Source organism: Passer domesticus, chromosome 2 (genome assembly GCF_036417665.1).
Source record: "Passer domesticus isolate bPasDom1 chromosome 2, bPasDom1.hap1, whole genome shotgun sequence".
NCBI classification, from domain to species: domain Eukaryota; kingdom Metazoa; phylum Chordata; class Aves; order Passeriformes; family Passeridae; genus Passer; species Passer domesticus.
Window position 1 is genome coordinate 25,584,758 of NC_087475.1, and position 13,331 is coordinate 25,598,088.

Here is a 13,331-nt window from a genome sequence, read left to right on the forward strand (position 1 = left end):
GCAGAGTGTCTAGGGGCTGGGAATAGTCAATATTATCAATAGTAACTTTTCCTTTTTATTCAGAGATTCTGTCAAATGCATTATGGCCCCTTCCACAACAGCCTGATATTATTCAAAAATTTACCAGCTAACCAGTTCAATAATATTGATGTCTGACTTTTTGCTTTCCTGCGGAGAAGCAAAAAATGTGCGTTGCAGAAGTTGGGGTCTTTCGAATAGTGGAATATACCCAGTCTTGGTGACATCTTGTCTCCTTGATCTTGTCACTGCTACCTCAGGTTTGTGCTGTGTTTTCCTGTTCTGTCAGCTAATGTGCTCCTACTGTGAATGCTTCACAAATATAGGCAAGACAAAGCCTAGCTTTGGCATTTTAATAAGTTTTATTGCAGGTGTTCTGTGTGTGGATTTTTGCTGTAGATGTGTGCACACTTCCTTCATGCTTTCTAGAGAAGAGTTTTCAGCAGCTTTTTTATATTTGCCATGTTAGTAGCCTGGCTCAGATCAGGTTGAATAGACTTCTTGGATATCTGGGTTAGCTTACCCTGTCCTGGTAGGCAAGTGATCACAGAGCTGAATGAGCTGTAGGAACCCGGGTGGCTGTATGTTAAAAGAAGGGAGAATAAATCTATTGTGCTATTTTCCCCTTTTGCAGGGACTTTTCATAATTGTACAGAGATTTTCTTCTCTGTAGGCCAGAAAAGAGCCAGATACTACTGAGTAGCCCCCTTGTAAGCTGGGTATCAGACAGTTTGTGAAATCAACAGTCAGTATACTCCTTGATCTCCAGGGTTTTATCAGAGAAGCAGAATGAGGTCATTAATTTCTTGTGGTGCCAAAGAGGTGATGTAATTTTACATTACCCACCAAAAAACCCACCCTTGAACAAGGCATGGATTTAGAACTAAAACTTTTCTCTTATCTGGTTATATCTTTGGGTTTGTGTGCACTAGGAAAGATTGTGAGAATTACTTGAAGTCTTACAGTTAATTGCAGAGTTGAGGTTTTGGGTTGCATTTTGGAAAAGATTATTCTTTTGAGTTTGAAATAAGAGTAATTGGGAAGAAAATACTCCTGAGGCTGGACTGTTTCTGCAGGCCAATTACTTTTAATGAAGAAACTCAATGAAGATCAGGGTTTCTGGAACATATTTTACCTAGTTGTATTGAATTTTGTCTATGTTTTGAGCATTTGAAAAAATCATGAAAATGAATCATGGGTAGTTGAGGCCCTGCTAAGTTACTTGAGTACTCTGAACCAGTGCCAAATCTCTTATAAAAGGCCCAACAAAAAGCTCGGTATTTTTGGTCTCCTGTAATTTATTACGTGGAGAGGAGGTGCAAAAGCATCGATGCGGTGTGGGAGGACGCTCATACATTTCAGTTGTGTTAGCTAAGGATAGCTATTAAACACTACTTTGGTGTAATGCTGGCACTAACCTCACTTTTGGATCAGCTGCTGGAAGAAGTGCAGAGTTGCTGTCACCAGGGAAAGTCAGGGGATAAACAGAGATCCCTCCAACAATCAAAAAGATGTCTCACAGGTGACTTGGCTGCTGGATCACTATTACACCTGCAGAGAAGGTGAAGGAAGATATAAACTTTGTGTTCTTTCTTCCAAAGCCTCATTTAGACATCAGCCTGGCTAGGAATCACATGAGAAAGTTCAGGGTTTTTTTCTTAAGTACTTAGCGGGAGACAAAGGTCAGTTTCTATGTGCTGACTTAAACAATTTATATATTTAAACTCTTTCTTGTTCTGTCATGCAATGCCGTGGCCAAAACTTGCTTATGGGCCTGTTTTCTGTGTCCAGCTTTCTTGGCAAAAATCTGCTCCTTCTTTGCTGTGTTGCAGAGTGAATAAAAGCAGGGAGGTGTATTCACCCTGTGCTACAGTCCCTTTCCTTCCTGTAATTGCAGAGATCCCATGTGATTCCAGCAGAGGTTTTGTCACCTCCTCAAAGTGTGAGAAGTAGCCAAAGATTTTTAGCATTGCTGCAGGGAGTGCTGCTGTCCTTGCTGCTTTCTGATATGTCAGAAAGAGATGTGCTCCAGTTAGATCTGGCCCAATTTATCTTCCTGAATGCTTGCCATACTGCTGTGATTTGAAACCAGGATCAAATTTCTTTGGTTTTCAATCTTCCTTGAGTTTGAGTGAAGGCAGGCATCCCTGGGGTTTATTTTTGAAGGTTTTAGGATCCCCACTTTTTTTTTCTCCAGATGACAATAAGCAAAGCAGATACTTAGGCTGAGACCTGTTCTGTCTTCTCATGTGTCCACAGCTGACTGGAAGTACTCTAGCCTTCTGGGTATGCAACTATTATTTTAAATGTGTTCCTTTCTGAGGGAAATTTCATTGTCATCTTCTGTCTATGGCTTTTAAAGTCACAAGTTTGGTTGATTGCTGTCCATTTGAAAAATATTAGCCAGATTGTATTTATCAATTCAGTTCACAGGAGTTATAATGGGTCAAGACCACTTCCATGAACTCTGAAAACAGGGGGTCAAGACATTTGGTTATCATTATGTTTTTGGAGAGGATTGTCATAATACACACGGGTAATGTGGTTGAGATCAAAACAAACTACAACTGATTTAAGTATTGGTATATATCTAAGTGCAGGTCATAAAATGATTGTGTTGGTAGCTGTAGTATCTTTACAAGGCTAGGTAAGGTTGACTTTCAGCACTGTAGTCTTGGCTGGGTGAGAAGTCTCAGCAAACAGTCAGGCAACAGCTTCTTCTCCTTTGGGGAGAGGAGGGGATGCAGGGGGCTCTGCTCTGCTTAAGAGAGGTGATCCCATTTGTGTGGTGCATTTGGGCTCATTGTTAGAGAGGCTGTTGTTGGCTCCAATGCCTCTAGAGTGTGACCACCCTAATTCCTAATGCAGCAGAACATCTGATACCCAAGTGAGTGTCTGGTGTCCAAGCAGCAGCCATGGAAAACACTTTCAGTCATTGTCATTATGAAACAAAGCCCAAAACAACGATGTGGTCAATATGGCATTTTTTTTCTAAATGTTTGCCTCAATAGGTCATTCAAGCTTTTACTGCCTTGAAGGTAGAATAGGGAGCAAGTAAAAGCTCTGGTATCTGCACATTGAGAGTAGCCCCTTCCTATGAACTTGTGATACCACTGCTTCTCCTGGATAATGGGTTGCTGTTCTTGCTGCTGCTAATAGAAGAAGCCTACCAGGTTCACTTCTGGCGTCTAAATTAATGTACTCAATGTCTGGAAAAGAAGATTTGAATAGAATTCAATCCCTCTCTCATCAAGGTCTTTATTTCTCTTTCATTTTCTTTTCTGTTATTTAATCAAATTGTAGCTGGAAAATATGTATTGTCTATACAGTGTTTACAGATTGTATACAACTTAACGATTTAAACAGCCTGTTAGATGAAAATGACCCTTTTGTATTCCAAACTTGGGGGGGGGGTATTTTAATATGCTAATCCTAATTTAATAAATGTTTCTCTTTTTGTTCTCTAATTGCATCCAGACAGCTTCATGCCATTGTGTTGTCTTTGTGATTTGCTCTACCTGACTGAGGTGCTTGGTGAGAGACACAAGAGTTGATAATAAGCTCAATGAGCTTCTCTGGAAGCTGTTATTTCCAGTTCTGTTCATGGGACTGAAAGAGGCTGCCTGAAGCCCTTGGGCTTCTGGAAATTTGGCATTAATTTACGAGAAAGATTATTTAAATGTTGGCAAATACAGCCACTTTTAGAATAGAGAATTAGTTTAATTTTATGCTCAACATTTTTTTGCGTTGTTTGGGTTTGCTTTTCGTTCCTTTGACCCGTCCTTTACAGGATAATTTCACTCCCTATCTTATTTTCCCAATACAAAGCTCATCCAAGGTTTACCACAATTGATAACAATTAGTTTTCTGAGAGATCTACTTCAGTTCTAGAGCTACAAATTGTGTCCCATCTTTGGCTCTTTTGATATGTTGTATTACATGAAAGTTCCAAGTGTCAGTAGGTCTAACATTTGATTCACATTAATTATAATTACCTGCAGCGTTTGGACAAACAAAACTGAAACTCTTTCATCCTCAGATCAGAAACTTTTTCCCATCTTTGAAGAGAAGTCTGTAGGTTTGCTATGAAACTGCCCCCTTAGTGTCGCTTTGTCTGAGTTTGCATAAACAGCCTTGTGCAGTGGTACAACTTAATGCATTTGGAGTTGCCTCAGTCATACCAAGTGTGTACAGATAACAAGCAGAATTTGAATAATGTACTCTCCAGAGAGGAGCCATATAGTCAGTCAGGTGACAGCAGTCTTGCTTTTGTCCCATGTTCTTCTCTAGCAGGAGGTCCCACTGATTGGCATTTTCTGGTGTCCAAACCACATCTCTGATTGCTAAGGCGGTACCAGCTCTGCCTGAGACCCATGTGAAGAGCTGCAGTCCTGCTGCCTCCTGTTTGTGCTGTCATTCATGCTTATCTACTATTTCTGTAGCTCCTGGTTATACCCTTGCTGACTTTGCTTCACATTTTCTTGTTTCCATGTAAAATTTGACAAGGCTGCACCTTATCTCTTGTTCCTTTCCCTCCTCCAGAAAGCAGCGACAGAAGCTGTCATTCATTCTGAATGGGGAAAGCTGCTGTGTTTAGAGCTTTCTATGATTATTTAAAGCTGTTGCTTGGTGGCTTTTGATGATTTGGTAAAAGCCAGTCTTTGAATAAAGTGCAGCATAGAACAAAATTTTATTTCTTCGGAGGATTAGGGATGGGAGTGGTGTTTCAGGTCCTAGCTGTCAAGTGTCCCCCCACTCTGGGCAGTGACCAGCCTAGAGCAGACTTTCAAGCAGATGGCACCTGTCAGATATCTTTTACAAACAGCTCTAGAAGATGCTTGGGAACTGTGGGTGATACTAGGGCAGTAGCCACCGTCTTTGGTGTTTGTTGGGGATTTCTTGTTTGTTTTTTTAATGTTATGAGTTTTTGTCTGTTTGTCTGTTTTTGGAAAGATTAATACATCAAGCTTTCCCTAAGACGAAGGTCTACAGAACTGTGTTTTAGGACAATTTTTATTGTGCCATAGTGAAATATAGAAGAGTTCTGAAGAGCAAAAAGTTTAACTTAGTTCTTCTTTCTTTATTAGCTCTTCCCCTCAAGGCTGTCCCCAATGGCTTCTCCCAGTCTGTACTCAAATCTAGAACTGGCCCAATCCAGGTGCAGCACCTTGCACTCCTTGAACTTCATGAGGTTAATGTGGCAGAAGTTACCTAAAGCCACTAATAATTTAGAGAAAATTTGTCCTCACAATTTTAGAGACTTAGTGATGTTTAATTTGAAGAATCCTTGTCTATTTTGCCAGGGAAAGTACTTTCCTCAATATATTCTGTAAGCAGAGAAAAGAGGAAAAAGATAAACATGCAAGATACTGAGCACCATACCCTGGTCCTGTCTGCCCAGCAGCTTCAGAGACAGCAAATTATAAAGGTGTTGTGTTTGCCTTCCCAAGACATCATCAGTCATCTCAGCCTCTCCTTACCTCTCATTAACAGCCAAGGAAAGCTGATCAGACCCCATCTCTGGTGTCCTTTTCCATCGTGTGCCTCCATGTAGCCCCCTCCGTCTGCTTGCTTGTTTTTTTAGATCTGACTAATGGATAATTTGTGAAGTTGATTCCAGGATTGCTGACGTTAGGTTTAGACTCTTTCTTACCTACACAGCTTCACAGATATGACACAAGTTACAAAAGTTCCTTCAGTTTTTCTTATTAGTTATTCTGTTGTCTTGCAGTTGTTATTTATGTGTTTACCCTGTGATAGTTCTTCAATATGTGCAGTCAGAGGTTTATTGGTTGCTTTGCACACAAGGTTTTGAGGAAGTGTTTGGGAGTTTGGAGAGGTGTTGCTTAGTTGTTTGATTGAACAACAGTGAGTTGTCATAATGTAGATTTTCATCAGAACAGCATCTGATAGCATGTCTCATAACACCTGGTGATTAGCTGGCAGTAGCATTCCCCATTTATTCCCTGATGTGCTTTGTCACTAGAATCTTTTTTTGCACACATCTGCGCCATGGTATTGTAGTTCACACTCCATGTTTACAGGTGTAACTGCTAGGATTGAGCTTCCCAGTTATTCCTGTTGTGTATATCCATGGTGCAGAGTTTGTATTTTTGCATTAGGGGAAAGCCAGACTAGTTCCCAAAGTCTTTCCCTATCACCTTCCAAAAAAAAAAACTTGCTTTATTTTGAGAAACACCAGATTTTTATTTAATCAAAGTCTCTCTTAAAGGTTTTTACTCTCTTCTCAGAAATTGAAATACTGTTTTCTCCTGGCCTTAAGAGATTTTCTTGCTCCTTTTTATATTATTACTAGCTTTGTGCTTTAGAGTTGGGGATATTGCATTAATGATATCTCTTTTGGAAAATAATCAAGTTGGAGATCATATGGCTCTGCACCTCTAAAGACAATGGTGATTCTTGCTCACTTCATTCATTTCTGTCAAAGCTTGAAGATCGCATCTCTTTTGATCAAGGGGAAGTCTTCTTCATACCTCGTATCTTTCTTGAGAGGTGTTGGGGCTTTTATAAATACAGAGCTAATTTCAGTTGTTTCAATGTCTTGGGCAGTGGAGGTGATAAGTAAAAGGATGTGTTTGAGATCAGGTTAGTAACCAGGCAGAGAAATTGGCATGACGTGACAAAGGGAGCTGACTCTGTCCTCTGTGTGAGTGTAGGACATGGTGAGCAGCTGAGAACCTGATGTGGCATTCTGTCCTGGTGCCTCCAAAGGAGTTTTTTCCAAACACATTTTTGTGTGGTTTTGATCCACAGGCAAACAAGAACATGCATTGACTTTTTCTGTAATGATAAACTAAATACTTATTCCTCAGTACCCAAGCACAATTATTTGTATAGGCAAATCATCCAAATGATCCTTAGCAAGGATTTTGATTCATGCCAGTTAGCTTCTCCCAACCATTTCTTCCACTGATGAGGAATTACCATGGTCCAGGAACTGTGCCCAACAGGCAGGTTGAACTTTGTCTGTTTTGGAGCCTGAGAGTGCAGAGGCCATCTAATCTCAAAGTCAGAGAGCTTTTCTGCATGTGTTCAAACATCATTTGTAGACTGTAACTGGTGAGAGCTAGAGGAATTTTTGCCTTTGTGCTAAATCCCATGGTCAGGAACATTCAAGGTTTACCCTGCCTGAAGAAAGCTGCTTATTGATCATTTGTACCCTATTAGCTTTAAAATGCTACTGGTTTGATGTGTGTGTGTGGACATAAACTGTAGATAGCACAACAGCCCTTCCACTTCCAGAGCAGCTGTAGGAGCAGGCTGTTGGTACAATGTTTGTAGCTGTGTAGCACAGCTGTTGTGAGCATCCAGTGTCCTGAAGTGAAGCTGGCATGATGCTGTTGTGAGACTGTATTTTCCTGCTTTCTTGATGAAGATTTAAAATCCATCAATTATTTACAGCATGGTTTTATAGCTGATTTTGTAATGTAGTTGTCATTACCACCATTTTTAATCTCTTGACCCTTCACATCTTGGATTGCTTCTTGATGTGACATTGGAAAGTAGCTGAATATAATGTTTGTAAAATGCTTTGAAGATGAAAAGCTCCACAGTAGGTTTTTATTATTACCAGAGGCAAAGTGTGCAGGAGTGGCTTAATATTGGACTGTTTATTTCCCAAGAGACGGCTTTGTTTTGAAAAGTGCACAATTATCAATTGAGTTTTAGACAAAACTATCTTATTTCAATCCTGCATATAAATAAATTGACAAACTTTTATGGTTAGATTATTTGTATAAGTTATTTGTAGACGAGCAGAGCATTTATGATACTACCTATGGCTCTATTCTTAGCTTATGTTTAATTAAGCTTTTTTTTAATGTATTTGGCTTCTACTATCCAAAGGTATGTTGAGTCCAGACATCCTTATATATCTAGAAGTTGCAGTGTTCTTACAACTACGTGGTATATGGATATATTTATTTGAGAAATATATGTATATTGAGATATATATTGCTCTTCAAAGATAAAACAAGTTCAGTATGCAAACAAAGAAGAGTGGTCTGCATTCAGAAATGATGATGTTTTATTAGAGTTTGGTTTGCAGGCAGTTTTTCACACGTTCAACCTACCTCATATCAAAGTCCTGTCTTCTTTTTTTTTTTAATAGTGCTTTATCTATTTCTTGAATAATTTTTATTTCCAGCCTCTATCTACATCATGAACTGATAGGTGATTGTACAGAGATAAATAAAAAGTGAGCTGTTTAACAGTTGTCAAGTTGGTTTCCATGTGAGGTAGAGGAGGAGGGAGGGAGCTGCAGTGCTCAAATGGAAGAAGTTCAGCTTGCTGAAACAGGGACTGCTCCAGGGACAGCGATGTCCTGTGTGCGTGTTCACTGCCTCCCTTGCCCTTGCAGGGTCGTCACTCCCACCCAGCAGCCTTGTTTTGACAGAGCTGTTTTGTGGTGTCAGCACAGGGCTCCTCTGGGCTTTGGGAGGCGGCTCTTGTCAGCAGAGGGGTCGCTGGGCTGCAGCCAGGCACCACATCCCTGCGCCCTTGAGCAGGATGCTTCGCTCCCTGCAGCTGCAAAAGCTTTGGGCTGCTGCCTGGCACTTGCAGGAATCATTGTGGAATTTGCTGATTCTGCCAGACACAACCTAAACACTTGTTCCCAAGTGCTGCGTCCCATCAGGACAGCTGTTGGTTATGAAAACCATGCAGTGGCTTTCATCTGTAATAATACAGCTTTGTTGGACTATTGCAGATTCACAATAATCCGAGCAGTACTGGGAGGCAGTACCCCCCTGCTCAGCCTACACGGAGCTTTATTCCCCCGTGCTTCAGTTAGGATGTTCATTTATTGTTGTCACCAATGTCAGAGATGGGGGGGAGGGAGGCTAAATTTTCACTCCATACTGTCAGTAAGGATTAACTGCAAATGCTGGGCAGTGCTTTCAAAATACTCTGACCTATTTACACAACAAAACTGATCAGAACAAAATAAACAGTTCTGGTCAGTGACTGAATGCTGTATTGTGGCAGCTATATTTGGCAGTGAATTTTCTCATCATTTTTCCAATGTAGACAAAAAACAGAATGCCATAGAAATTTTAAGCATTATAAGCAGATAATGCCCATACTGAATAGCTTGTTTCTCCTGTTGCCTTTTGGGGAAAGAGGACAATTTGGCTGTAATTCAGTTGGAACAAATTCTTACGAAGCAACTGACAAAAAAGCATATGAGTAGATTTATCATTCTGCCATGTGGGGTAATAAACAATTGCATCATTTCCAGCAAGCTGCAATATATACCTGCGAGATGGTAGATCTCTCTCCAAGGTATAACCTCTGCAAAGAAGCAGTAAATAGGGAATTGTGACAGACACTAAAAATTGTTGGTTTCCTGCTTGGATTTTATTTTTTTATTTTGTAACAGCTGTAGTGGATACTTGCAGTTACTTCCTCATTTTTATGTGGTATCCCCTAAAGAATGAATGGAGAGAAATTTTTCATTTTAGCTATTTGGAAAGCCATTCTGTATTTCCTGTATTTCTGGGTCACAGATTCTTGGTAGTTTGGAGGATAAAATTGCCTGACTCTGTCAAGATAGAAAATACTTCTTTCTATCTTGTGTCTTAAACTCAGTTTCTAAGTATACTAAAATGAAGCCTTTTAAAACTTTTTTTTTCCCACATTCTTCCCTGTAGTGACAGTCCCAATGCTGTCCATGAGGTGGAAAAGTGGTTACCACGGCTGCACTCGGTTGTCATAGGACCTGGCTTAGGTAGAGATGAAGTTCTGCTTGAGAACGCTAAGGTAATGTGCATACTGACATTTTATCCTATGTCTTCATGTTGAATTGTATTAACCATTCCTATATTTGATATCATTACACAAATGTTCTTTCTGTTATGGTTGCTAAATATCAAATTTAATAAAATATTGTTGACTGACAACTACAGTTTTTATCCATGGCCTTCACTGTTAAACTGTAACCTTCAGTCTGAATTTTAGGCACCTGTATGGTTGTTCTGATTTGCTTTTGTTTAGCTTGTCAAAGTCAAGAATTAAGAAACAGGTGTTGGCATATCTAGATAAAAGGCTCTGTGTTTTCTTAGGTTCAAAGCACCAGTGCTGTAAGTACATAAATATGGATTTGAGTTCATAATTTTTGACAGCTCGTATCAGATGCACCAAAGAACAGGAACTGGGTCCTCTTGCTATAAGAAATAATACTCTTAATTATAAAATGTTGCAGATTTCTACTTTGGATAAAGAGATAATCCTATTTTCTGTCAAGCCTTAGTGGAGAGCTCAAACAGAAGATGAGATAGTCTTTTACTTTAAATAATATGTACTTGGACCATCTTCCCAGTGATGTTTTGTATTACTGTCAACACATCTTTGTGCGTTCAAAGTGTGTCTTTCAGTCTAATGTCAATCTAACTTTGTACAAGTTAATTTTTTTTTTCCTGACCAGTATTACTGAATTAGTCAGTGGCACTAACAAGTGAAATTAATGTAATTTACAGAAATGGTGACAGTTATACAGTGAAATCACAAAACAGAGCAGGCAAGAGACTGGAGACCATACTATCCAAGTGTTTAGAATACCTTGAAAACTATGAAAGGTAGTTTTGCTAGGATTTTGTTAGAGAAAGTTGCTATTGGAGTTTCTTGCTTCTTTAATTTTCTTTTTGGACGGCAAATGTATATATTATGATAAAGAGTTGCAAAAGTAATAAAGATTAGAAAATAAAATAAATTTGTTACAAGTGATGAAGAAATCAAATTATATTATGACTGAGAAATTTAAACATATTTTATTAGTTTTTTGAAAACATTATTTTCAGAATTTTTTTTACAGAAAAAATACTTGACACAATTCTTTGGTTTTTTCTAAAAAAATAAGTTTGATGGGCTTTTTTCCTAAAGGAGAACAACTTTAAACAAAAGAAAATAAGAGTTCATTTAGAATAGCTAAGATAAGCTTCTTTTATGTCAGAATTCCATCCAGGGTTTATGTGCTTATCTGTACTACAGAAGTATCTGGAAGATTTCTTGATTGTAGTTTTTTCCTCATTGCTAAAAATAACATTGCTTTCCTAGGAATTACAAGCATACTTTTACTTCAGTTTGGCTGTCCTGTGAAAGCCAGCTTAAAGAAACAAACCCAGCCAGTAAAGAGAAGGCATTTGGAAGTCACTTTGTGCTAAAATCTCAGGGCACATTCATATGAGCTGTGGATCTGGCCTTATTAATTTCAAGTCACATTAAAGCTCAAGTTCTTTGTTTGCACTGTAGTTGTGTAAGTGTTCATTAGTTACCCAGTGCTGAGGTTTTTAACATGCCACTGGGGACAAGTGAACCCTGGCTGCCTGTCTGAGGGAGAGTGGTGCTTCTCTGTGCTGAGGGAAAGCTGAGTCTCCCTCCTGCTCCAACAGCAAATTTCAAGTGTCGAGAAAAAAAACAAGAGGTGATAGCATTGCTATTTTAAACTTTTATAGGAGGCTGGCTTGGTGTAAAGTTTTCTGGTTTCCCTTTAAGCTAACTGTGGTGCGTGTGAGCACCAGGCTGGGAGGTAGGTGGGTGTCTGCTTTCTGGCCAGGGTTTTGTATCAGTGCTAGTGATGGTGAGATGGAGCTTCCCCTCTCTCTCCTTCTGTCCCACTAAGGTGCTGAGGCATCGAGTTCTGGCATCTCTCTAAAGCTGTTTTTATGTCAGTTCTTGTCAGTATTGTGCCAGCACATTTCCAATTAATGTGCTTCTCCAAACAGTCATGTGTTTGGGCTGCTTCCCTCTTCTGAGCATTGAGAAATTAAGAAATTAATTACTAGTGCTGTAACCTTCAATTTCTGGTATATGGCCAAGAGACAGTGTTTTGTTGTGGAATAGCTTGAGTGCTTGTTGACCAGATGGTGCATCATCTCCAGATCAAAGAATGCTTTGCTTCCTCAGCATCTTTAGTATGTCACCTGCCTCCCTCATTCTTAACGCCTGCACTGCTCACTGTGGCATTTGAGCTCCTTTCAACAGTCTGATTTAAAAAAACCACCTTGTGATCAGTCTCCTTTGATTTGATGTTTTTCTCCTTGAGCACTATGATAGTGTCTGAATACATATTTACTGGTTTCCTGCAATTTTGTGGGTTTGGCTGTAATTCCATTTACAAGTCCTGTTACAAGAAGCTACTATGCAAGTTATATCCTCCTTTTACAAGCCACTTGTGTGGGTCTGTGCCAGAACCCTCCCATGCTGTTACTCAGTTGCTTGGAGCTGATGCTCTGTCAGAGCTTTCGAGCCATGGGTTTATGAGGCCAGGAGCTGCAGCTTCAGAAAATTCCCCTAAAGAAAGCATTTGTTGTGTCCTGATAGCTGTACACCTGGATCCCTTGCAGATGTGGCAATTCTAGTTTCAGCCTGGTTAGACCTTCCAATTCCAAAGCAAATAAGCAGTCCAAGCAGTCTCTCTTCAAGAGAAAAGAGCAAAAACACATTTCTGCTCCACTTCTCAGCTGTTGAGTATGCAGATTGAAGCATTTCTGCTCCCCATACTACTTCAGACTTTTGAAATGCTGTTACCATGTCTGATGTGAGAGTTGGCCACGATGTCTGCTTTCTTGTTGGGAGCATCAGGCCATCTGTTTATTCCTTTCAGTGTCCATGACTGATTCTGGCCAGAGATACCAGTATGTTATGTCACCGAGTTCAGCTCAGTTGGAGTGCTGCTGCTGGTGCTTTAGCTGCTATGTGGAAGCAAGGCCAAGATCCCAGTGACTGTCCTCTGCTTAGAAGCAGCATATTTCCAAAGGTATTGGATATTCTCCTTGTTTTCCCACAGCAGCAGTGTAACGTCCCTATCATATCTACCAATCGCAATTTACTTCATTCAGCTGTTGCATGTATGTTTGCACTTCTGGCTTTACTGTGACCTGATTTTCCTTTTAGGAAAAGCTGGGAAGTAGGGAAATTTCTGCCTGTACCATCAAGAGCTGTTTCTTGGGTGTGTGAGAGAGCCAGAGGTTCCTCTGCTGCAGGGTGATGAGTGCACCTTCTGAGAGGACTTGATTAAAAATAATGTTCCTTGCATAGCCTCCTGGGAGAGCAGGAGATGCTGCCTAATGCTCCAGGATGTTCTGCATTCTGCTGCCACCTAGCAGTTAGGCAGTTACAGGCTGAGCTATGTCCTTCATCAGTTTCCATCCTCTTGTCATCTCCTTTCCCCTATTCCTTATGGCTTTGAGGCCAGATGGACTGATACAGGATTGCTGCTGGGATAGCAGTTACTGTAGGGATCACACAGACAAGCATTCATCCTTATGAAGAGCCCTCTCCTTAACTGAATTCTT

The 13,331-nt window shown here is 40.0% G+C and overlaps 1 protein-coding gene across 7 annotated transcripts in view; it reads left to right on the forward strand.

The window, feature by feature from the left end:
• The window catches only part of NAXD (NAD(P)HX dehydratase), a 50,808-nt gene that overhangs the window by 12,968 nt on the left and 24,509 nt on the right, over positions 1-13,331 (forward strand). For all 7 annotated transcript variants that reach the window (XR_010355637.1, XM_064407799.1, XM_064407796.1 and 4 more), the window contains one exon: positions 9,690-9,798. Coding sequence is in view for 6 of the 7 variants with exons in the window: in XM_064407799.1 (XP_064263869.1) it covers positions 9,690-9,798 (109 nt within the window). In the remaining variant the exon portion in view is untranslated. The remainder of the gene's footprint in view (positions 1-9,689; positions 9,799-13,331) is intronic.